At 35.1% G+C, this 24,785-nt stretch overlaps 1 protein-coding gene across 1 annotated transcript in view; it reads right to left on the reverse strand.

Annotated features, from left to right (window-relative positions):
• LOC113505438 (atrial natriuretic peptide receptor 1) overlaps positions 1-24,785 on the reverse strand; it is a 51,832-nt gene that overhangs the window by 8,100 nt on the left and 18,947 nt on the right. The window contains exons 5-16 of the mRNA XM_026888116.1: positions 24,361-24,480; positions 20,314-20,423; positions 16,187-16,375; positions 14,293-14,428; positions 12,311-12,402; positions 9,240-9,381; positions 7,367-7,451; positions 6,468-6,585; positions 4,431-4,607; positions 3,861-4,037; positions 1,712-1,868; positions 1,135-1,293 (exon numbers count right to left, since the gene is read on the reverse strand). Coding sequence (XP_026743917.1) covers positions 1,135-1,293; positions 1,712-1,868; positions 3,861-4,037; positions 4,431-4,607; positions 6,468-6,585; positions 7,367-7,451; positions 9,240-9,381; positions 12,311-12,402; positions 14,293-14,428; positions 16,187-16,375; positions 20,314-20,423; positions 24,361-24,480 — 1,662 coding nt within the window. The remainder of the gene's footprint in view (positions 1-1,134; positions 1,294-1,711; positions 1,869-3,860; positions 4,038-4,430; positions 4,608-6,467; positions 6,586-7,366; positions 7,452-9,239; positions 9,382-12,310; positions 12,403-14,292; positions 14,429-16,186; positions 16,376-20,313; positions 20,424-24,360; positions 24,481-24,785) is intronic.

The raw sequence follows: 24,785 nt of genomic DNA on the forward strand, positions 1-24,785 counted from the left end.
TACGTCAACACGCACTCATACAAAACTCGTACGTTATCACACACACACACACACACACACACACACACACACACACGCACGCACGCACGCACGCACACCACCCACACACACACACACACACACACACACACGCACGCACGCACGCACGCACGCACACCACCCACACACACACACACACACACACACACCACATCACACACACTTATACTATACCATATTTTCTTTTTATCTGTAATTGTTATTTAAAGTTAATTAAAATAACTTCTCTACGCTGGAACGCTGACGCGCAAACCTTTTTGTATGGGCGTTATTGGCTGCGACACAGTTTTATAACTAATGCAGTCATTATCGTACGTAAATTTTTTACTGTATAATTTGTGTTTTAGTTCCAATAAAAAAAAAAAAAAAAAAAAAAAATATAATTATTCAGAAATATCAATGTAATGTACGAATGGAATTCTCAGCTAGCTAATACTTCCGTTAAAGGAACAAACGATAAAATGGTAACGCAAACAACCGACAAAAACACCTTTAAATTGCCCTTTTAAATCATTGGAACAAAAACAAGAAATTCCTTGAATATTTTGGAATTTGCTGCCCTCATAATGAAGATCCAAACATTGTAAATAACATCGTTCCCCGGCATTCTCCATAAAGGATCAACGTACTTCGCATACCATTAAAAGTTTCGCGGCGAAAACTTTGTTTTTCTTTATTATTTAAATTCAGACTTTCTGACACTGGTTGGAAATGTTTAGAGAAGCACGCAAGATAGCGTAACAAAGAATTTTTTAAAGGCGATTTATGCCCACTTTGTTTTGAATATTTATGGGCAATTTGTACATTAAATTTTGCACAAACTATTACCTGTAAATTAAGCAAATTGTTCGAACAGACAATTTTTGTTACTATTTTAAATTCTAGATACAGAAAATAGAATTACGAAGTCAAGCCACTCTTAAGGTATACTTCAAGTCGAAAAATGGACGCATGGGTTCATTTTGATAAAAAATGCATAGAGGAAGATAACCCTGCAAATAAAGCGTTTGCAATAATACGACGAATCAAAATAGACCGAATTTTAGAAATTTCACAAAAATAAACGTTTTACTAATTTATAATAACTAAAGTAACCTTTATTAGACAAAGTGGGTGTATAATGATGAAAAGGCCCCGCTCTGAGCACGATCTCCTCCAGAATGATGCCGAAGCTGTAGACGTCACCCTTGAGAGAGGCAGAGGCGCCGGGGTAGATGCTGGCCGCCACCAGCTCCGGCGCCGTCCAGAGTAGCTCTGAAATATTCTCATTATTACATACCACCGTAGAATAGAAAAAGTACTGAGCACGACAAATATTGAATTGAAATAATCGTTCGCAATATCGTAAATAATCTTAATAATGCTTACGAGACCACGAATAGTGTAATTTTAATCAAATTTATATTAATTCATTGGCCATTGTAAATAGCGGAAAAGTGAACCTTGTGATACTTGTAAGCCAATTTTTGTTTATACACCAATTTTTGGTTACATTTAAACCTTTTTAAATAGTCGGTGAACGTCTTTAAGTTAAACTGAATGAATAACACGGGATATCATCAACATTACGACATGAAATCCAATACGGAAATCACAAGACAGGATCTAATTTGATTAACACCAGTAATCCCGAGGGTAGGACCGACATGCAGACAGAGACAGTTATAATTACTGTAGTAATAGGTGTCATCCTTTATCAAGTCTGTCGGCGTGCACAAGGTGTTCAGCCCGTAGTCGGAGATCTTGAGCACGAAGCGTCCATCGATGAGGCAGTTTGAAGAGCGTAGCTTGCCGTGCGCACCCAGCCCGCCGTGTAGGTAGCACATGCCCTGAGTAACGACCGATGGATAAAATGTTGGTGCGTGATAGTAAAAGTTTTATTATGTTAGTATTTGGTGAAGGTTTTGGTTAATTTAGAAGAGAAAGTTTTAAAATTGAATTATAAAATGATCCAGGCTCACTAATTGTTTATTTAGTTCATAGTTATCTTTGTTCTGAAATCAAATTTATTTAATTATTAATGTAACGAAAAAATGAAAAATGGTTTCAAGAAATTGTTTAACAGTCTTGGTTAATAAAGATTAAAACAAAAAGCTTTCTTTTAAAAAACTTGAAGAAATATTACTTGCAAGAATAATGTAAATCCTTGTAAAGGGCACACAAACTTCTCTCCTAAATCGAGCTTCGAGTTGTAACGAGTTGCTTTCAAACTTTCTCGATATTTATTTTGTAAACTAAGTCCTAGCGCGAGGTTGCTTAACTTGTGCTGTATTAGTGAAACATCGTCGTCTCACCTAATCATGGTACTAAATTTTATTAACTATCCAGTGCATTAATTTGATGAATTTAATAGACTTTCAACATGCTACAAATTCTACGATTTTTTAGTAACTTTTGGTAAAATCGATTCACCGGTTTACTCACGCCTGTTTATCGGGATCGCACCACTAGTTTTGGTCTCAACCAGAGTTTAATCGCTAGCTGATGCCATATTCCCCTCATAATTAAGTACATCGTCGCATCAAATAAATAGAAGTAATTTCAAGCAATGTATAAAATATGCAAATGTCGACAGTATACACAACAAGAGATTGTACGGCAACGGATAGGTGCAAATAGGTAGGCTGACATGAAGTACTAGTGTGACAAGTGATACAAGTGTGGCAAGAGATACTAGTGTGACAAGAGATACTAGTGTGACAAGAGATACTAGTGTGACAAGAAATACTATTTGGACGAGATATACTACTGCGACAAGAGATAGGGGTGTGCACTTGTTATGGTATAACCGTAACACATCTACCTACCTGATGTTGTTATATATCACAAGACATTTTACGCAACACGAGCCGTCGTAAAACTACAGTTCTCTTACTCGTGAATTCACAACAAGATTAAACAATTTGTTTATTTTATTGCAGACGATTTTTCTATTTGATAGAACAAAATATTGTGAACATAAAACCGAACTTTTTTCTATTACTCGTACAAAGGTTTTATGATTCAGTGCGAGGCTTTGACTTTCAAACTTGATTTGTGAATGTCATAGCTGTATTGCTTTAATCAGAGAGGGCAATTAATGAATAAGTAGAAATATAATAAGATAACAACTATACATATAGGTATAGAATATAAAGTCACATTTGCTTACTTTATCTTCACTATTTGCCTTTTATTTTATTTCACCTTTTTCTGGTGATTTTATATATCATAATAAAAGTCAAGATACCCGATTCCGATTTCATAATTACCGCAACACAACAATTAAAAAATACACCATCTCTTTATTCTGTAGGAAACAGGTTTAGAGGTTTACCGGGCCCAATTAAAGCCACCTGAAGTTATTACCGTCGTCTTTGATTAGCATAGCGGTCAAGGTCGGGAAGCCAGTTATAAAAACAAGAGAAACACGAGTCAATGGCGGCCGTACCTCCAAGGAGTCCTTCAAACAATGCCGAAAGGTTGGAGGAAAACCTTTAGGAAACTGTCTTGATATTTGATCTTTTAGGTGACCAAATATTGTGTACTTACAATTAATTCAGAGTACGTAAGTTAAGTGTAGTTGAATTTGCTGATAGAGTATTGTTTCCTGATGAAAACCTGATTCATTTAAATTAATATAGAGCGAACTGTGGGATATTGTTTTCAATATTTAAAATTTCTGTTTTTTGTTTTCATTACAGAGACCGACAATACATTTATTTTACCATGATTCCTGACCCAAAAAAAATGCGTGTTTCGCGAATAAAATTAATCACAAACAGATCCTATTTAAACTCTTAACCCACTCCCTCTTAAACAAGACCATGAAGGTTACATACCTGAACTATATCATGCACCAGCGATGTCCTGAAGTTCCAATCAAGCTGCAGCTCATCGTTAGCGAGCACATCCTTGAGGGATCCCTTCGGACAGTACTCGGTCAGCATGAACACCAGCGGGCAGTCGACGCAGGCGCCGATAAACCGCGCCGTATTCTCATGAGACACGTTGCGAGCCTACATTGGCATAAAATACATGCAAACCTTAAACAGTTTTTGTTGAACACGGCTGACAGGAATTGAATCTCTTATAACATTGCCGCAATTGAACTATTTTGTATCAGTTTAAAGTGTGTCTGAGTAGCGACACGGCCCCGGTACACAAAAGGCAAAGGAAGACGTTCTTCCTCTCAACCCAAAGCGGGAGGAGTTATTCGATGATTTTCCATTAGATTTCTTTTTTCTGATTGAAAATTATCAAATCGTCCGAATCAAGTAGCTCACCTTCGACCTTTATACAATACACTGACTAATATAAGATCATAATTCTTATACCTAATGCAACGTTATAAGTGTAATGGGAATATTGTCAAACCTGTAACTGCTGAATACACGCACCAGTTCATTTACCTGTTTAATCTCCCACAGCAACTTCTTGTTGAGATCCAGCTTCTTTCTGTGAATCTTCTTTACTGCCACTCTGTTCCCTTTGTAAAGGCCAACGGTGAACGATGAGAGTGTGACTGAAGGAGTGCCCAGGTTCGACGCCGCGCCCGTGCTGCCGCGAGCGCTCCACCCAAGGGATAACTATAGAAATTAGGTAGAATTAACATAAAATGAGAATTAAATCCAGTAAATTCAAGATTTTCTTTATAATTTATTTATTTTTCGACTAAAAAAGCACAGGACAAATGTCATTCTGTACAAAGTCTAAAAAGGCTCCTGGACATAATCCAGTTTCAAGTTCAAAAAAACTAATTAAACATGTTTGACTGTTGAATCTTGTTATAAAATCTAAATTAACACTTACTATAAATTAGCACATAACATATTTAAGTCACTACAAAATCAAAAAAACTAATTAACAAAGTTTGTCTGTTGCAGCTCGTCATAAAATATAAATTAACGGCCAGTATATGAGTATATATGACTACTATATTTTAACTATAGAATTATTATATACGTGAGTAATAAATACGTATATTTTGATGACAAAAAACTTAAAATACGTAATTTTAAAAAGTTTCCGCCACATATTTCAATGTTTTCACTGCCGTTTTCACATTGCCATTTACAAAAAAATAAAATTGCCACTTAAAAAAATATATTTTGCATTATGTGGTAACAAAATATCAGTTACATTAAAAATATATATTAAATGCTCTCAAAAATAAGAGCCCTCTGAGATATTTCATCTTTGATATTTTCAGCTTTATTGCATACTTAGAAACACATAAACATAAAAGATATTTTAGTTCTAGTTTTTCACTTTTATTTATATTGTAAGATTAGACATACTTAAATATCAAATGACCGCCGAATATCGCGATCCCAAAGCTTAAGAAAGATTTACTTTCTGCCAAATTGATTTTCAGAAACAAGTAAATACTTTTTGAAAGAATATCAATCTGTTTTTAATTCTTTTGAGAGTAACTTCGAAGCAATTTTTTTTTTTGTTTTAAAAAACGACTCCCGCACTAAGGAATTTAATCCTTGTATCGCGGGGGGTTTACAAACATACAACTCACATGCACAAAGACACCCAGACTCAGAACAAGCATTCGTGGATCACACAAATGCTTGTCCTACGCGGGGATCGAACCCGCGACACGACGCGCACAGTGGGTTTGGCGTGGTGACCTCAACCACTCGGCTATCCGTGCAGTCAACAATTTCGTTACAAACAAAGTTTTTTTTTTGTTTAACACCGATATTTATTATTTCTGCCCAATCATGATTTACTAGTATAGGGGAGAGAACACAAATGACATCAAATTGAATAAAAACGTCTGATTTATCATACAACATAAAAATCTGAAAGAATTAAATAAAAATGACTCATCGTATACAAAGTAAATATTAATAGCTCTTTGAAACATATGTCTTTATTTAATTAAAAATAAACTGTTTTCATACAGAGCAATCAACAAAGGAATTTAATAAAAACGAGAACTAAAATAAGCCACATTGTAACACCTTTGATACAGAAACGAGGACACAGAACAATAAATACAAAGCCTCACGTATTTATCGATAACAAAACGAACATTTTAATTAATTAAAAACAATTGTTCAATACATTTCACTGAAGGATCCAATTACTCGGATGTGTCGCGTTGTAACATCGATTAAAAGAATCGAATATCGGTTATAATTAAATGTAGTATTTGTTGAACGCATTTTTATTTATCGTTTAACAGAGTCCGGTATACAGTGGATTACATTACAAGTCATTTACTAACTGATGCATGGAAAACTACAGTATTATTGTAGACAGTTCTTTTTTTTCAAAAATCTCGAAAGCAGCTGCGAATAGTTTGCAACAGTTAAACTACCTAAAGAAGCTTCTTTTCTTTTGAGTACCAAATTAATACATCCGTAAATAAATAAACAATTCTTCGATCGGGCAATATCTGTTAATATAGATTCGGCTTGTACCTTGAGGACTTCATTGATGCTGTGTAGCGCCGGACTAGCCCCGAGTCCGGTGCCGACCTCCACCAGCACCTCCTCAGGTCTCACCCTCCACGATGTGTTGTTTAACTCCGCGTCTATACGAGCCTGTCTGAATGTACAAAATAATATATGTTAATTAAATTAAAAAAAAAAATTAAAAATGTTTTATTATTATCTTAAACATTGAATACATACATGAACTGAGGCAGCTCCGGTAAGTTACGAATGTACTTGTGTTGGAGCTGTCTCGCATCTTCCCGTAAATATTACATAATTACAATGTTGGTACCGATTAACAATGGCAATTCTATTATTTTGTTTTAAATACAAAACTTAAAAGTATTTTAATTTAATATGTGAATATAAAAATGGGTGGATTACTTTAAAATTATAGTTTTCTTTAACAAAAGGCCTGTAGTTATGCTCTTGTTTATTAAGTGGCTCAAAAAGTAAAATATATTGTATGAGTAATAATTTTCCAATACTGGTATTCAATAGTTGTATTTTTTTAATAACGACAACCACTTTCATGAATTTAATTATCGTGTCTGGGGGGTTTTGAAAACAAATAAACTCAACATTCTCTTCAGATTACAAGGAATCGGGCAGTGAACCCGCGATACGTCGCACACAGTCGGTTTGGTGTAGTGACCTATACTATTCTAATATTCGTGAAAAATCTTTATCTGTAATCCTGTGAGATTGTTCTGGCTACAAACAAACCGATTTTAGGCTTTAAAAAATACACCAAATTTCCAATACAATCACGTTCAATAAAACTCATCACAACAGATGTTATTCTAGTAAAAACTACAGACAAAAACAATATCGTCGAAACACTTGTGAAAAATGTCATCTTCGAGGTGAACGTGATAAAACTAGGTACTCACTTGTAGGCGACGCAGGCAGCTGTTACAGCGAAGATTAGAAAGACGGCGAGGCCAATGAAACAATAGATAATAACAGTCTGGGCCTCTGTCCGCGCAGCGTGGAACAAACACCGAACATAATAGGACGCATTTATAATACCTTATGTCAATTTACGAAGGTCGATGAAAAATTGTTGGCTTTTTTAAAGATCACCATTTTTTTTATCTCTGATTTCCATTATAATATTCAATTTTTTTAAAGCGAAGTTTTTCGAGCGTTGGAATTTAAAACATGTGACAAAAAAATATTAAGTATTTACGTACATATACGCGAACTAGCTACATGAATAATTATAAAATACGTATGTGGGTGAATTTGCTTAAAATATACTATAAAGGTCAAATAGTTGTAATAGAGTAACTAGTTAAATGAACATGAAATTTGTAGTTTGCAACACTGGCATTGGAGCGGCCATTACAAACTTCTGACATTCAATTAAAAAGTTCCAAGGTAGACTCATCTCCGTTTTATTAAAATGATAAATAATATTGACTGGGCACCTACCACCAAACCTTAAACCGAGATTGTTGTTCTTGTGGAAAAGAGACGAAGCTCTACCGTGTGTAATGCTCCTTCTCGCTCCAACAACTGAACTAGACCTTCTTTAAAGTTCGGTGGTAGCTCTTTAAGAAGCGTAAGTAACTGATTGTTTGTCTAATGGATTTGTCTGAAATATTACTTAGTACGCCTTATTTGTGCAGAGATTGAACTTTACAAGTTTTAAGTACATCAAACAAGGGCGCAATAACCGATTGATTTGACCTTATGGTTACTTTGCGAATAAAGACTGAATGGAATCTTTTAAGGAGTTATTTAATATACATACATAGCAAGACTTAGTAAATTTTACTTAATAATCCAAAATATTTTTATACGATACATTGCATTTCACAAACTATTATAGAATTTTGCCCATTGGATCTTGTGTCGACATCAAAGCTACGTAAAATAAAATCACCGAGTAAATAATTTATTGCCACTACAAATGACATACAATGATATAGTTCAGGCATACTAAGAGATATCTGCCAAAACGAATATACAGAGTGTTTATGTTACGAAGTCTCACACTTATTACATTTTCCCATAAAAAGTGTCATCTTACCCACAAAAGCAACAACTCATAACTCTACCATCAAAAGAAAAAACTTTTAATTTAGTCGTTTGTCTCAATGGGCCGTAAAATATAAATTGCTACGCTGTACTCGCTACGGCGTAGTAACTACGAGCTACAACGGTTACGACACTGCTACGGCAGCCTTGATGAGAGGCAGTAGACTGTATAATCGTATTTTCTTTACAAATTGTATACAATTGTACTATTTTGTATTGTATAAAGATGAAGTGACTTGTACATTGTAGTTATGTACAGAAAGTGGCAATATTCCATTAATTCTACAGCAAATTGGAACGATAGTTATTAAGTAATGGATGCTTGACGGGATTACTTTGAGACAATTAATGTTATTAGAGGGTATTGTATCGGCTCGGCTAGTTAATAAAGAATTATCGAGTAATAGATTATAAAGGTAATTACTTGGTAGTACCTCAGGCTCCTATAATTCTCAATTAGTTTTCCATTTTTCAGGCTGTTTTTTTTAAGAAACTCTGAAGTGTAATTTTTTTTATTCCAGTTTCCAAAAACGCGAGTGTAGTCGTAATCATCAACAGCTGAACTGAACCAAATGAGTAAGTTGGACGAGTTAACTTAATATATTTTTAATCCGACGATGAAAAGGTGGAGGTTTCATGTCCGCTGTATATATATATTCAGACTACGTTAGGTTTACACTTTATGTAGTTAAATTATCCAAGTTTGAATTATACACTTACCACCCTGGCACATGGGGTCGTTCCACAGGAAACCGCAGCGCGGCGTGTCGGGCGGCGGCCCGCGGCGCCCACCCGGCCAGTGGATGGCCTTGCCCGCCACCGGCTTGTAGCTGCTGTTCAGCCCGTGGAAGAACGCTACCACCTAGACAACAATAATCCCTTTAATGTATCATCAGTAAAGCTTAAGAGTACACTCAGTACACCCATCATCCGTACTACCCTTACCCTACTTATTTTATCTATACGTGACAAAATATTATAAATGTGGAACCCAATACAAGTGCTAAATAACCAGGAATATTATTTCTGTAAATGAATACCTAATTTTAACATTTACAATTTTACAGAGTTAAATATTTATAAGTTAAAACCATTTTAACCAACTTTTATTTGACTAAAACATTAAGTAAAAATAGAAGAAGCAATCACTTATAATAAATGTTAGACCAATTATCATTTGTCAAGTCGAATAAAAAACCCAAGCTTCCCAAAAAAGCCTTTAATTTTCCTAGAAATAAAGATTAACTAAATACGAGTAAAGGAACGGGAGGAGTAGTAATTCAAGTTCCAGGAAGGCAACCTTCTTTACAATCCAGACATGTTCTGCGATACATAATTGGTTCATTAAACCTCCTTGGTTAGCGATCACTAAATAGATTTGTAGAGATGTATTTTTTTTATTGCTATTAACATATGGCAGGGGTTTTTTAATTGCTTTAAACTTATGCTTAGGAAGCTCTCGTTTCGTCAGATTATACAACAGTATGTAAACATTGTGAAATAATACTACTCGAACAGACTTAGTGAATTTATAAAATAATCGAAATAATGATTCATAAACAGAACGCAGTGAAGTGTTGAGTGGCTTTAATATATTAAAGTAACGATTTATATTTAACTTGAATAAGGATCAACATTTTTAGGTATGATTTGATACATATTGGTAAACACAATAGAGAAAACAATTTTAAAGAGATACGAGTAAGTATTGAACAAATATACACCTTTATTTATGTGCTCGTTAAAATGTCGACTGCGCGGATAGCCGAGTGGTAAAGATTATCGCAGGAAACTTGTACTTTGTAAGAGACGTGTTTGGGTTCGATTCAGCCGAGTCACAATCACAATGCATAACCTATGATGAGCCTAAATCTCGATCCCCGCGCAGGAAAAGCATTTGTGAATTTCATGAATGCTTGTTTGGAGACTGGGTATGTTATATCTGAATATTTGAAAAACCTGCGACTAGAATTTAATTACGTGCTTGGGGAGGCGGTTTTTTTTAAAGCCACTTTATATAAACCTGACCTTAATTTAAACATTTATGACGTCATTTTAGACCGTGGTCGTTGTATGTAACTAGTGTTGTAAAATCGTGTCACAGTTGATGTAGAGGGGTCGTCTAATCTGTATTCTATACTAATATTCTACATATATTCTATACTAATATATAAAGCTAAAGAGTTTTTTTGTTTGAACACGCTAATCTATTTCCATTAACTACTGGTTGAACTGAAAAAATTGGTTTTATGTTGAATATACCATAGGAAGGCTATAGGCTATATAATATCATGCTGCGACTAATAGGAGCGAAGATACAATGGTAAAGTGGAAATCTTCGAGGGATTCCGTTCAAAAATTCCTTACTTATATCTTCTAACCACGCGGACGAAGTCGCGGGCAACAGCTAGTTACCAATAAAAACTTAGGCAGTGAATTCATACTACCCACACCTTAGCAACTTAATTGTTTTTTTTTTTTAAGGTTTTGGCAATCTGCTGACTTGCGCAACAATTACTGCCAGTGTCGCGTAGTGACCACACATGGGCATTCTGCGGGCTTAAATGTTAATTTTTTATTCATGTATCAACCTTTTTGATCGGAACATTTTTGGGATTGTCGCCTACACAACTTAAATGACAATCTGTAAGGAATTTTGTTGGAAATTAATTAAGGTTTGTCCATTCCTTCGTCAGTTATTGTTTATTAACCTTTGAATGTTAATTTAACATTTGTAATGAGTTTTTAATAGATCATAAGAAAAGGAAGGTTATTCCTTGCCCTTTGGATTTCGTAAGTATTTTATTAAATTTTATTTCGCTACAATATTTCAGCTTTAAATGTTACATCTTATTAGCGCAGTCCTGAATAGAAAACTTTTAAAATAGTGAGAATATCTTTTTTATCGAGTTGAACTTTGAAACTTTGAATTTTCAAAAGGAAAACATTGTTACCAGTTGGAGTATGTAACGTGTGTTTTGTATACGGACCTTGCGCAGTATATGAAATCGTAGATGTAAATAATCAAAGAAAAAGCCGCACAAAAAATTTGAACAAGACTTACAAGAATTCTGAACTTATATTTTCTACTTAAAGTTTTTCGTAATCATGATAATCAACACTTTTGCATACAAACTACTGCACTAAGATACAATATTAGATTACAGAACACCGTCTAAATTTAGTGTTATCCCTGGAATCCTGACTACTAGTACCGCGGCGGTATTTGATACCCGGTATCAAAGGTACCGCGTACCGTGAAATTGTTTGAGCTTCATTCGAATTTGTTTCTATTTTTATCCTCTAATCTTCGGCGTTCCTTTGTTTGTTTCTTGATTATTGTTTTCAAATAATCCGAGTTTAGTCTGACGCGTAAATGATTTGTCTGCTGTTCGAGAACTATTGTTTGAAATATGAATACTTCTTTGCTATTGGCATTTTGATGAAGTACTAAGGGACGTAGATAAGTAATCAAAAGCATTTATTACGGAAAACACTGAGTTTTCTTTATGGGAGTTGACTTTTCTTTTTATATAGGCTTAGGACGAGCGGTAAGTTCAAATGTATTTGTCAATAGTCAAGACAAGGCTACATAACAGTTAAGATTGTGTTTAAACAAAAAACCTTATCAAATGTACGGCCATTTAAAAAAAATATTAATAACAATAATTTGTAACAAACTTCTTAGGATCTGTAAAAGTAGGAGCAAGGAGGTACGTAACTTATTACAAACTACATGTTTGTAATGAGCCCGACTTACTAGTCCTCGTCTCATTCTGCTTCACACTTACTTCAAATTTCCCGGTAACTGGATCCAGGTCCAAGATGGCGTAATCAGCGTCGCGGTCGCCAACGGCGTCAATGCGGACGTGGCCAGTTATACCTGGGAAAATAATCTATTTTTCATCACCAGGACCTTCAAAGAAGATTAAGCTTATTAAGTTCCCGTCACTATCATGTCGTCGTATCTTTTTCGGACCAGGTATATGTATACTCTTAAAAATGATAAAAACGCCGCCACCCGCGCCACTCACCATTGTTAAAAGGCTCGGACAGCGCTCGCAACAGAACTGTGTTTCTAAAAAACTACGAATTGCATCATAATATTGAATAACAATTGCATTTTAAATTTATTCAAATCTCATAAATATCTATTTTTTTATCATGAACGTGTCATTGGATACATGAACTGGGCTGCTTTTGTAAGACGACTAAAACATCACGGTGTAGAAATAGACTAGTATACAACAAACGTGTGTTAACGCAGTATTAACGAAGTATATAGTGAGCAGATTTCAATGTTTATTATACAAAAAAATGAGCTGACCCAGTGCAGAGCAAAAGCCTTGCACTCTCCTTCCTATAATCCAGGTCTATGGCTAACGATGGGCCACTTTTGCGAGAAGCATTCTCATAAAACCTTCTTCTGTTTATAAAAATAGTATATCAATTCATACGATGATCAAACTACAATTAGTTCGTCTGCAGTTTATCAAAGAAAAACTATGTAGATAACTTCAAAAAAGATGAGAAAAACTTGCTCATTAATGCTAAAACTAAAAGCCTCTTATTCCGCAGCGTTCGTTAATCTTAAAAGGTTTTCTGTTAACTTTTGTATCGGCTTACGCAGCCGCTAATAAGACAGGTGTAAAGAATAGCTCTTAATCTTTTATATTATCTAGATTGAAATACTGAGAAATAACCTCAGTTTATTCTCTTGGAAATATAGAAGAGGTTTACTTTATAAATTAAAATAAACGCTTTATTTAAATCGGATTACGTTAAGACGAAAGAAAAGAGAATGTCTTTTTTATATGGCACTTACAACATCGGCTTCTAATACGAAAATTTATATTACTCATTTTAAGCTCATATTTAAGCTCAAGATCCCACAAATAACTCATTTCTCTACTTTTCCTAAACATCTCTTTCACGATTTAAAGTACGTTAGTCTAAATAATAAATGGGCAAAGTCGTACGTGCTATCCTCTTGGCCTACCCAACTTGTTTTTTTTTTAATCTTGCTGTTGTAATCACTCGTCATTAACAATGGTAGCCAAACATATGCACTTCCGAGATCCGATAGAAGCCGCGTTTTATATCTCCGTCGTTACTGTTTACTATCATAGCCTATAAACTATTTACGAGGTCCGAAATCGTTTATAATGGAGACAATTAGGTCGGGAGGTACAATCTGGCAATAAAGATAGTTTTTGTTGAAACATACTGATAAGAAAAACATAAATTAAGTTTCTTTTGTATGTTTAGAGTTATAAATATAATCCAGATTCATAAACATACCTGCTAGAGTACCTCATGAACATTTTAAAAAGAGATAAGTTCTTTTGTAAGCAACGTACTCAAATAAAACTACCTAAACAAACACGTCAAATGGTAAGCTCATTATTAGGTTTCAAGGTGAGTTTTCAAGAGTGTCATTTTCAGGAATCTCCCCAAACAAAGTAACATGAAATTGTAAAATAATTCATACACTAACAACCAGATAATAGAGTCGGCCAAAGTCCATAAAGTATATTATTTTCGATGCATCTGCATATGATCAAATTCTGTAATACGTTATTGGAAACAGACTTCCTTATACTGACCCATTAAAGTTTGTAAATTTTCATTTATTTATATAGCATATGTATTATCAGTGACAGAAAAGTATAAAGCCTAAAAAACATCACAACATGAAATTATTACTCAACCTATCTCAATTGTGTTTTTTTAACCACCCTGGACTAAATAACAGCATTCATAATATACTCACCATGGAAGTCTCGTCCCCACATCCTCTTGGTGATGTTCCTGCCATCCCTGATATCGCCGCCTTCCGTCAGAGTCTCATTCAGGGCCATTCCCAACAGGTACACACCATCATAAAATGCTCCGATGAAGAAGTTGACCTGACAACAAACAATAATTAATGCAGGACCAGATTTTAAATAAAGAAGGTTTACCACCTTTGAATTTGAAATACGAAAACGTACGTCTTCTGTTACTTTGTAAAAGAGAGGGATTCGTAAAGTCTATTTTATTCTAGACCTTTTTACCTTGTTGGATCTTCAAATTGGATCGGATAATCCGAGCGCAACTGCCAATAAATCCTCGTATCCTTGGAAGACTGTCGATCAAGGTCACCAGCTCTATCCGACACCCAATAAATAAAATTTTAAACGCACACCCTTTTAGGAACAAGGTAAAGGGCACACGCGTGAGTACTTCAAAGAAGTAATCAATACACTTTCGTAAATCAAAATGTAATTCGGTTCATCGATTGACGAGTGTTTCATGTAATCGCCTGAATGTTTCCAATTCACACGGGCTTAGCGCTGTACAGTCAGTAACAACAGTATATTGGTACACTGACATGGCACGTAACATTTTAAAACGATGATATTCTACAGCTTTCAGAATTTTTCGGCGATTTATCTTTGTTTTCGTTTTGCAAAAACCGTATAGTCAAATTAAAATGTTGTTTCGTGAACATAATTTCGTTTCCATAATTTTGCCGTCGATTTTACCTTTGTTGTTGTAATATCAGCAGAAACAAAATACGTTTGGTATCGAGAAAAGTATTGATACATAAACATGCGCTGATTAGACCGAAGCTGCGGGATTTTATTGAAACAACCTTCCCACAGACTGTTGCGTGAGAAAAATTAATATTAAAAGGGTCGAAGGGTGTTGTTTCCGGCGCTATAATATGGGAATGGTTTGAATTAAGTAACGTTTCGATAGATTTTACATTTAATTTACATAAGACTCTTACTTAAATTATAAAACATTTGAATAAAACGTTTGGTATTTGTTTTGTGTAATATCATATTATTGCGATGTACTGGACTATTCAAGTAAATTTGGAAATATAATATTTGCTTAAGAGAAGAAAAGGGAACGAAAATATTAAGGGCTAAATTCAGTGTCCCCGTGATCCCGTCACCGAGAATCTGTGTACTGAATAATTTATCACTATGACAAAGCGGGAGCGTTTTAGACGTCATAACACCTGACAGCAAACAAACGTGTTCACGTCAAACTACATTTTAGGCAATTTTACTGTATTATAACTAAGTTGTACGTAAATATAAAGTAATTATTGACAAAACCCGCAAAAAACCTTTAACAATGATTTACTAACGAGAATGCACATAGTGAAGCTTGGCAAATTTCCTGAGATCGGTTAGATGGATGGACTCAGTTACATGGAAGGATGTAAGTAGGTAGCTATTTAACCCAAGACTTATTGTCTTGAGTCAATTGGCACCTATCATAAGAACATATTAATGTTATTCTATCTCCTCGAGGCGTTTGCTATTTCCTTCCTCAGGAGCCCATTCAAATGTTATTTTTGTCCATCTAATACTAATAGGGATGACGACTGGGTATAAAACTAAATTGAATTCCTCTGTTAGATAATTAAAATCAAAAACAGTATTTCTCCATTTTCTGAAGAAATATAATTGACAACGATAAACTGCTTTAAAGTTCAGGAAAACGGGATTGTGACGTAACGATATCGTTAAATTAATACACAATCGTGATGTCAAGCGTAGGTCTCATTCACTTTACTTAATTTGACCAATTTATGTTTGCCTGGCAAATTAATAACAAAAGTGGGCCACAAAAAAAACCTTAAATTGTAATGATTTTATTCCACTTACCTCTTCACCATCCGAGAAAGAGTAATTGTAGTGCTGTTTCGCTCTCGCTCGCACAGCGTCTGCGAACTCATCGAACCTGTCTCCAGTGGGCAGCTTGAGGGAGACACGGAGCAGCGCCTCGTAGGCTGCGCGTGCGGCGGTGTCGCGCTCGTCGTCCGCCGCCCAGCCTGTCTCGCCCCAGTACCCACCCTGTATAAGAGCATGAGGTGAATAGAATTAACAAAAAAGGTGTAAATATCTTTGTATCCTTTTTGGCTTTTTACCATGCACAAAAAAGAATGTAACGAAACAGTTTCTTTCAATTAAGTAATAAATTAATAATTAGTTAATCATGACGTTCTTCTTAGTTATGTTATTTTACCTCGTGGCTAAGCTGTAACTGCGTAAGTGGATCGATGACAGCTTATTAAATTGTGCATCCCGGCTGTTTTCATAGATCTTTGACAGTCGTTACGGGTAGTCAGAAAATCTGACAACCACTCTAACTAAGGGCAATCGTGTTGCCGAGTTGTTGTCGAGGACATCAGATAGGCAGTCGTCCGTTGTAAAACACTGATACTTAGCTGAATCCGGTTAGACTTGAATCGAACTCCAATATACATAGTTGGGAAAAGGCTAGGAGGATGATGTTGTTAGTTTATCACGTAATAACGATAACGTTTTAATCAAAACTTCACAAGTTAATCTGCAGTCATCTATTTTTGAAACAAAAAATAAATTACACAAAACTACAGCGGTAGGTATAACAGTGACCATCTCCTACGCGAAGATTAATATATAAATTAGTTCTGACCTCCACAGCAGAGCGTGACGTCACAGTTCACGCAGCGGTATCAATTATAACGGCAAGTGGTAACAAGGTCCTTTTTAATTATTTTTAGAAGAACTATTGAGATGGAAAGAGCTTCACCAAGTGCGAAGATGTTCTCACGGTAGTCTCTCGGTTCTCGCACTATACCTAAATTGCTGTGCGATCTTGTGCCATTTTTTTTTATTCTTCATTCTTGACTTAACAAGCGAAATGGTAGGCATTCTTAGGAATACATTGTTATAGTTTTACGCCAAGTATAGGCCGAGATGTTCCAATGCTCAAATTGTTATCTTTGTTATTAGATGAATCTCTGCTGTACATAACAGATGCACTATTTCTTGTTTCGAAAAACCAAACCAAAGTACCAAACAAAACTAGAAACTTTACTCATAATTGGAATCTCAAATCGCTAACCTATCAGTCAGTCAGGACTCACTGAAAGTCTCTGGTTAATCATTACTCTATACAAAAACACGCTTTTATTTCCTTATAGTGTAACAATTACAAGTCGTATTAGGACCGATTGGCTGATAACTAAAGGATAGCGAAAGACATTTCTTTCCCTTCTAAGAGAAAGCTTCTGTTGACACGCACAGAGATAATAATGTTTATGGCTGCAATAAAACTCCTTTATAGTATTGTCTACTATTCTAAAGACTTACTGTTTATCGTGAATGTAAGTCGTACAAATTGTAGTTATAAATATTCCTAACATTAGTTGCACAGAAAATGTCAAATTTAATTACAATAACCAGCAATACAATTTTGGTAATTTGATTTTTTGCTTTGTAATTCTTATTTGTTTATGTAGTTTTTGAAGTTAACAATGTTATGGGGGAAACTGAGATACTAAAAAAATACTAGTGACAGAAAAATCATTATAAAATAGTAGAGTATCCATCTAAATTATAGAGGAATGGTACCTTCAAAACAATAGACGAATAGGATCTATATTCAAAGAACATACACGAAAAAGTTTCGCACAAATCCGCGCGACTGCCTACAGCGGGTGCTTCTCAACTTAATTGTAACCTGATCCTACTCGCTAACACAGTAGCTAGGTCTAGCTTAGGTAGAGGCTATAAAACAGACCAGGCTTACCTTCATAGTGAAGGTCAAGAGGCCCGCGTGCAGAATGCCTGATAAACGAAACGTGATTGAAGGGATGCGCCCTCGAATAAATGTACTGGATTAGATACGGACTACAGTCCGTAGAAAGGGTATGGAGTCGTTAATCATATTTGAGTATACAGATGAATTTTGTTTTTAATAGAATGTCTTGTAGCTTGTAGCAACTGTATGTAGAGTTATATAAAGTCAGAGTTTCCTTTATATTTATCTTTATCAGGGAACTCTACATACAGTTTCTCATTCAAAATTGCTAATGACATATATTATAAGTTTAGTAGTAGGTTGAGAGTATCAAAATTGACATTTTAATCATTACAATAGGTTTATTTAAAACTGTTTTTTTTTAAGTTTTGCAACAAATTTAATCCTCTGCTCGAAGAATGAATTAATAAATCTTTTAAAGTGTTTTTTTAATGATGAATAACGCGAGCATTTTACGGACTAATTAACTAACGACTTTTAAAGGAATCAACCTAAAATTTTAAGGGAAAACTCCCCATAATTGGGTTTGTAAACTTTTTAGAAATGTGTCAGGTTGGCATAGCATGGTTCAGTTAGGGTTGTATATGAAAGGAAATTTTGTCAATTAGATAATGTTTATGACATTAATGAGGTTATTACAAATCCGGGGTACTGCTAACCTCACTGACTTCCGAAACTAAGCAACGGAGCATGCCAGTGGCGCCTGAATATTCGTAGACGGCATAAAAGTCGTGAAGGCGCTGCTCATGATGTCACAATTTGGAATTTTTAGGACGTTGAAATCGTACCAGTTCAGATTTAAGTAAATTTAATGTTTTTAATGATCCATTATAATTTATTGAGGCTTATTGAAAATAAATTCTTTAAACCTAAACCTAAAATTGGTACATACATGTCTAATTTATGTTTTTGTATTTTTATATTTAAAAAAAGAGAAAATATTGTTTAAGCATCCCAGAATTATAATTCGATATCATTGATCAGATTCCAAGAAAGTTCAACTGTAGCCGACGAGGATTAACCTCATTGCTAAACAACCTCCTTATCCCAACCATAATTAATTTACATATAATTGTGATGTGTCCAGTAGGTAAGCTTATTCGAAACCTCGCTCTAATCTAAAGCTAACATTGTTGAACGTAACTTCTCAGAAGCAGACGTAGTATAAATCGCTCGTCATTGGTAAAAAGAAATGACGAATATGAACTTTATTATTTGGAAATAAAGTCGCAAATTCAACCATCGATTCACATATTTCATTTTTTTAAACTGAGCTACTGATACCTGTCTGTAGTAGCGTGACCTTTATACTTCATAATAATATTATAATTTAAGTGATTGTGTATCACTAAAATTATTAAAATTGAATAAAGATTTATAATTGAAACAGAAAACAACGTCGCGTGGTTTTTTCAACACAATTTCTATTTTCAAACATTTGAAAATTATACGCGGCCAGTACCTACCATCCTTTTGCTCAAATTCTTCGCGTTCCACCCTGATAATGTTGTAACTTTAAAAGGTTTTATATATAAAGTAATTATTTTCTTAATTTAAATAAAAGTGTTTTGTTATTTTATCCAAAGTATTTGATTAACGGCATCATGATACGCTTACGCCACACGGTCGCTTTATTTTTTTAGCTTTCAAACTTATTTTCTGTTCGGTAGTTGTAAACTATTAACTGTTTTGTTTTGTTTATTGATTTGCAACTACGTAACGATGTGGTAGGCAACTGCGAACTACGCGCATGTTCGAACAATTTCCAATCTGAACTCGCTCAGTTACTACAAACTAAAAAGGTAAAATTAATTGGAAAACTCGATCGAACGTGATGATGCCAGAAAATGTAAAATTAGATTTCTCCAATATCTACAGAGTTAGATAAAAAAAATTAAAACTCTATGTCGTTTTAACAAATTAATTTATTTTATTCATGAGATTAGCTCCTGAAATTCGTGCTTCTGAAGACAAAAGCTGATTTTGTAAATTGGCTGTAACATTTTTTGGAGCTTGTCAGGTGACTGCACTACTAGTGATATGAGAAATAAAACAATAACAGAGCAAATTACATCAGCTAATCGCATATCAGAATGTCTTTTGTCTACCTCCCCGCCCTAGTCCTCAGACACCTCAGACAATCATAATTTAGAGCGGAAAGTATTATAGAAAAAGTCACATTCTTATATATCTCGTGTATCACCTGAAATATCTCGACATCGAGGAAGGCCCAGTCGCCGCGCGTCATGCCCAGCGCGTGCGCCGCCAGCAGGAACTCGCGCACCAGCGACCCGCGCACGCTCAGGATCACCACTGCACCATACAAACATATAAACAAACATACAAGAACAACAGAAACATATAAGTACTTACATATAAATAATGTATATTGATTTGTTTTGTATTTGCTGATGAATGAAGGTCATCCTGTCAGAATGCTTGGAGTGAGTGAGATAAGTGTGTGATTGAGTGATGTCTTATACGTCTTTACTATTTACTTAAAGACATTTTCGTATGTGGAAATTACGATGACCATTATTCGTTTACGATTAGCGCACTCAGGAATTTAAACCGTCATGTCGCGGGGTTTTCAAAACACTTAAGTTACATGGTCAAAGTAAGATTCGTGGATCACACAAGTGCTTGTCCTATGTGGTGTTCGCGCCCGCGATACCTCGAGCACAGTGAGTTTGGTTATTTTTTAATAACACGAGGGTCACCAGTGACCGAGAAATAATACATACATCTTTTGTATAAAAAAATGATAAATCTCAATAACAAAGTAGGCTTCCCAAAATCAAACTTTAAGTTTAGTCTCCAGCGTGGTGTTTTATAATATATAAAACACCAAAATCCTCTTATCCTATCTTATATAAACCCGTTTTCTCAATTACCGAAGTGAAAAGTTAAACAGCAAGCCAGCTAACTAAACAACTACTTAATTATAATTAACGGCGAAACCTAATCTTTTGAAGTTTAATAATAAAAAAAGCAATTAGTTTAAATACCTTCTTTGATACACGATGCCTTCACTAAGATTAAGTGCTAAAATATTCTTTTGACTTTATTAGTTTAAAATTCTCTCTGTTCTTTAATATAAAGTACCGTCCACGAGAGCGTCAGATATCGGTTAAGTATCTACAAATTTATTTACCACCGAGCACATCCATCTACTGCTTTTATTTTATGTTGTTAAAGCAGGAACAGAAATACATCATATGTCAAAATCACAACTCTCACGGTTCATGAGATTCAGGATGGTGACAGACAGAAGGACAGCGAAACCATAGTTATAAAGTTAAAGTAAAGTAAAGTAAAGTAACGTAAAGTTCTCAGTACGATGAGCAGGCGCACTAAATGTCTCGGTGTAAACGTGGAACTACATATATATAGAATCTACTAAGTATGTATGTTATGTGGTTTTGAAACAACCAACGTGTCTACGTGTAGTCTTTTGTCGGCTAAGTGTGAACGATAAAGTTAATTTGTTAACGTATGGAAATACAATAACCTTTGTAATGCTCGCTAACACGCGTTCGTGTCAAACTCGGCATTTGTAATAGCACTTTTTAGTAAATTACTATTATGCAAATTATTAAACGATGTAACGGTTTACTCACGCGGCGGGATCGCGAGTCGTGATCCCACCGCGTCTGCTCATGATTAAGGGCTCCGGTTGGGTCCGAAACTAGTCGGCCTACCCCGATAAATACGAGTGAGTAAACCGTTACATCATTTAATAATGAATCAGTCTCACGATAGTTACTATCAAAAATATATAAATTGTTGTTTGAAAGAAAATCCCTGATCGCTCTTTAATTAACTTATCTCGAAAAAAAATATACTGGAATATTATTTAAAAAGAAATAGAACGGAAGGGTCGAAGAAAAAACAAAGGCTTATAACTGTCAGTTTTCCAATTACAAACTGTAAACTCAGTGGTTTGCAGTTTCCAATAAAAGAGTATCGGAGCGGGTCTGTAAGCAAGCTCTACTTATTTTACGCAACAAACCTTATAATTGAATAATTTCGAGTAGGTATCGTTCCTACTTATGTCACGGTACAATCATTAATGGGATGATTTTAATAATACTCTGGAATTTAAAATGTCAAAAGACATTACAACATCACAAAAATCGGGAGCAATTAATTTTAATAATGAGTTTGAGCTTTATAATTCTCATTAGTCGTAGATATACAGCCTACTGCTGTATATCTACGACTACGGCAGCCGAAAATAGATCTCGACGGCAAACCGTGCAATTGGGGAGGCCTATGTCCAGCAGTGAACGATAATATGCTGATGATGATGCTGATGATGTAGGTATCCTTGATCGCTAATTTTTACTAACAACGAATATTATAAAAAAACCACGTCTGATAGAAGAAGGTCATTGACATTGTCTTTTGACGTTTCTTCATATGAAAACTTAGCTCTCCCACTTACCCTAATTTTCAACAAGTCTCTCGAAACATGTACATTTCCAACCGAATGGAAAAAAGCATACGTGGTCCCAATATATAAAAAGGGTGACTGTGCTGATGCTAAAAACTATCGCCCTATTTCAATATTATCAATTTTCTCAAAAGTGTTTGAATCAATGATTTGTCCTATATTAACCTCACATGTAAAATCTCAACTCGCTTTCCAACAACATGGCTTCTGCAGTAACAAATCCACCGTCACCAATTTGGTATCTTATGTGGACGGGGTCGCAATGAGCATAGACTCTGGACTACAGATCGATGCCATTTACACCGACTTCAGCAGTGCTTTCGACAAGGTTGATCACGAAACTTTGCTAATGAAATTACAGGACTTTGGTATACACGGGCCCCTGTTAAGATGGTTTAGGTCGTACTTATGTGAACGTACACAAAGAGTTGTGGTGAATGGGTATCAGTCTGCCGACTACACAGCTACTTCCGGTGTACCACAGGGATCTCATACAGGGCCAATTCTTTTCGTCATATTCATCGATGACATAGTGCACTGTATTAAGCACATCCAATGTTCGTTGTTTGCCGATGATCTAAAAATCTATCGAAGAATAAACTCCCGGGAAGACACTACCCTACTACAATCAGACCTTAACTCGCTGCAGAATTGGTGTATGGTAAATGGGATGCTTTTGAATGCCAGTAAATGCTTTCATATAACATTTACGCGGAAAAAACATAAAATAACGTCAGTCTACTCTCTCAACGGAACGCCTCTGCAACAGGTCAATGATATACGGGACTTAGGTGTTACGCTCAGCAGCGACCTCTCGTTTACAACGCATATCAACAATGTTATAAAAAAGGCAATGAAGATGGTTGGGTTTATCAAAAGAATCGGCAAAGAGTTTAGGATCACGTCGTCATTAAAAATACTCTACAATGCGTTTGTGCGCAGTGTCGTGGAATATGCTTCTCCCGTCTGGAACCCCACATACGCTGTGCACATAGACAGGATAGAGCGCGTCCAAAAAAAGTTCACAAGATTACTGAGGTTTAAAGACCAGGAATGTCCTTATAGAGCTGACTACATACAACGGCTCAGTTTCTTTGAATTAGAATCGCTAAAAAAACGAAGAGCATTGCATGACCTCTCATTTCTTTATAAAATTGTAAATTGTATATCGTCCACCCCTGACATCCTCCAGAGAGTTAATGTCGACGTTCCTCGACATGTGCACCGCCGCGCCCGTACCACTAGAACATTTGCACCAAAATTTAGTCGAACAAATCTAGGTCAACACGCACCACTAAACAGAATGATGTCCCTGTATAACAGGGCTTCCTCAGACAACAGCGATATCGACATATTTTTCCTCCCAATGTCGCAATTTAAAGCTAAAATCTCGAATTTAAATGTTACTCTGTGATCGGCTGCCTTACTCTACTTTTAAATTTATATGGAGCAATTTTATTTTTAGTTATTTTAATTTTGCTTAATCTTTACTAATTTTAAGTTAATAATGATAATCTTAATTGTGTTATAATTACTTATTTTTTATATTATTTCTATGTAACTGTACGAAGCTAGCTTAATTTTGTCACTTGTAGCATGTTTGTAAGTAATATACTGTAAATGGTGTGCATACCTGTAAGTGACGTATTTACATTGAACATAAATTATGGAAATAATGTTACAAATCGTAATTGTAAATATGTCGTTGGTTTGCCTTATCAATAAATAAATAAATATTGTTAATATCTTTCTTACTTTTCGTTTACGGTTACTTAACATATCTGTATATCTTACCTCTAGCATACATGCTAACATCTTTAAGTAACGCCTCGCAAGATTCTCTCTCGTTGCCGTCCAGCTCCCTCACCGCCTTCAGGACGCCTTTCTTTCGAAGACCCCACTCCAGACTCTTACCTATTAACAAAAATGAATACGTAGATATAGACCTGAGAAGCAGGTTTATCCATTTGATTTTAAGTTAATGGTTACAGCATTAGTCGTACAAAACGAGTATTAAAATCTAAAATTTACATGAAATGATTAAAACAAGAATCCTTAAATAGAAAAAAAAAAACTGTTATGCTACTACCGTTAAACAAAATAAACTGTGTTAGACATCTTAATTAAAAACCTTAATCAGTAAATCAGAACGACGAAAACAAATTGTTCTTTACAACTCTTCACATCATGACAGCATAAGGTACGCAAACTTCTCGTTT

This window comes from Trichoplusia ni, chromosome 2 (assembly GCF_003590095.1).
Source record: "Trichoplusia ni isolate ovarian cell line Hi5 chromosome 2, tn1, whole genome shotgun sequence".
Lineage (NCBI taxonomy): Eukaryota > Metazoa > Arthropoda > Insecta > Lepidoptera > Noctuidae > Trichoplusia > Trichoplusia ni.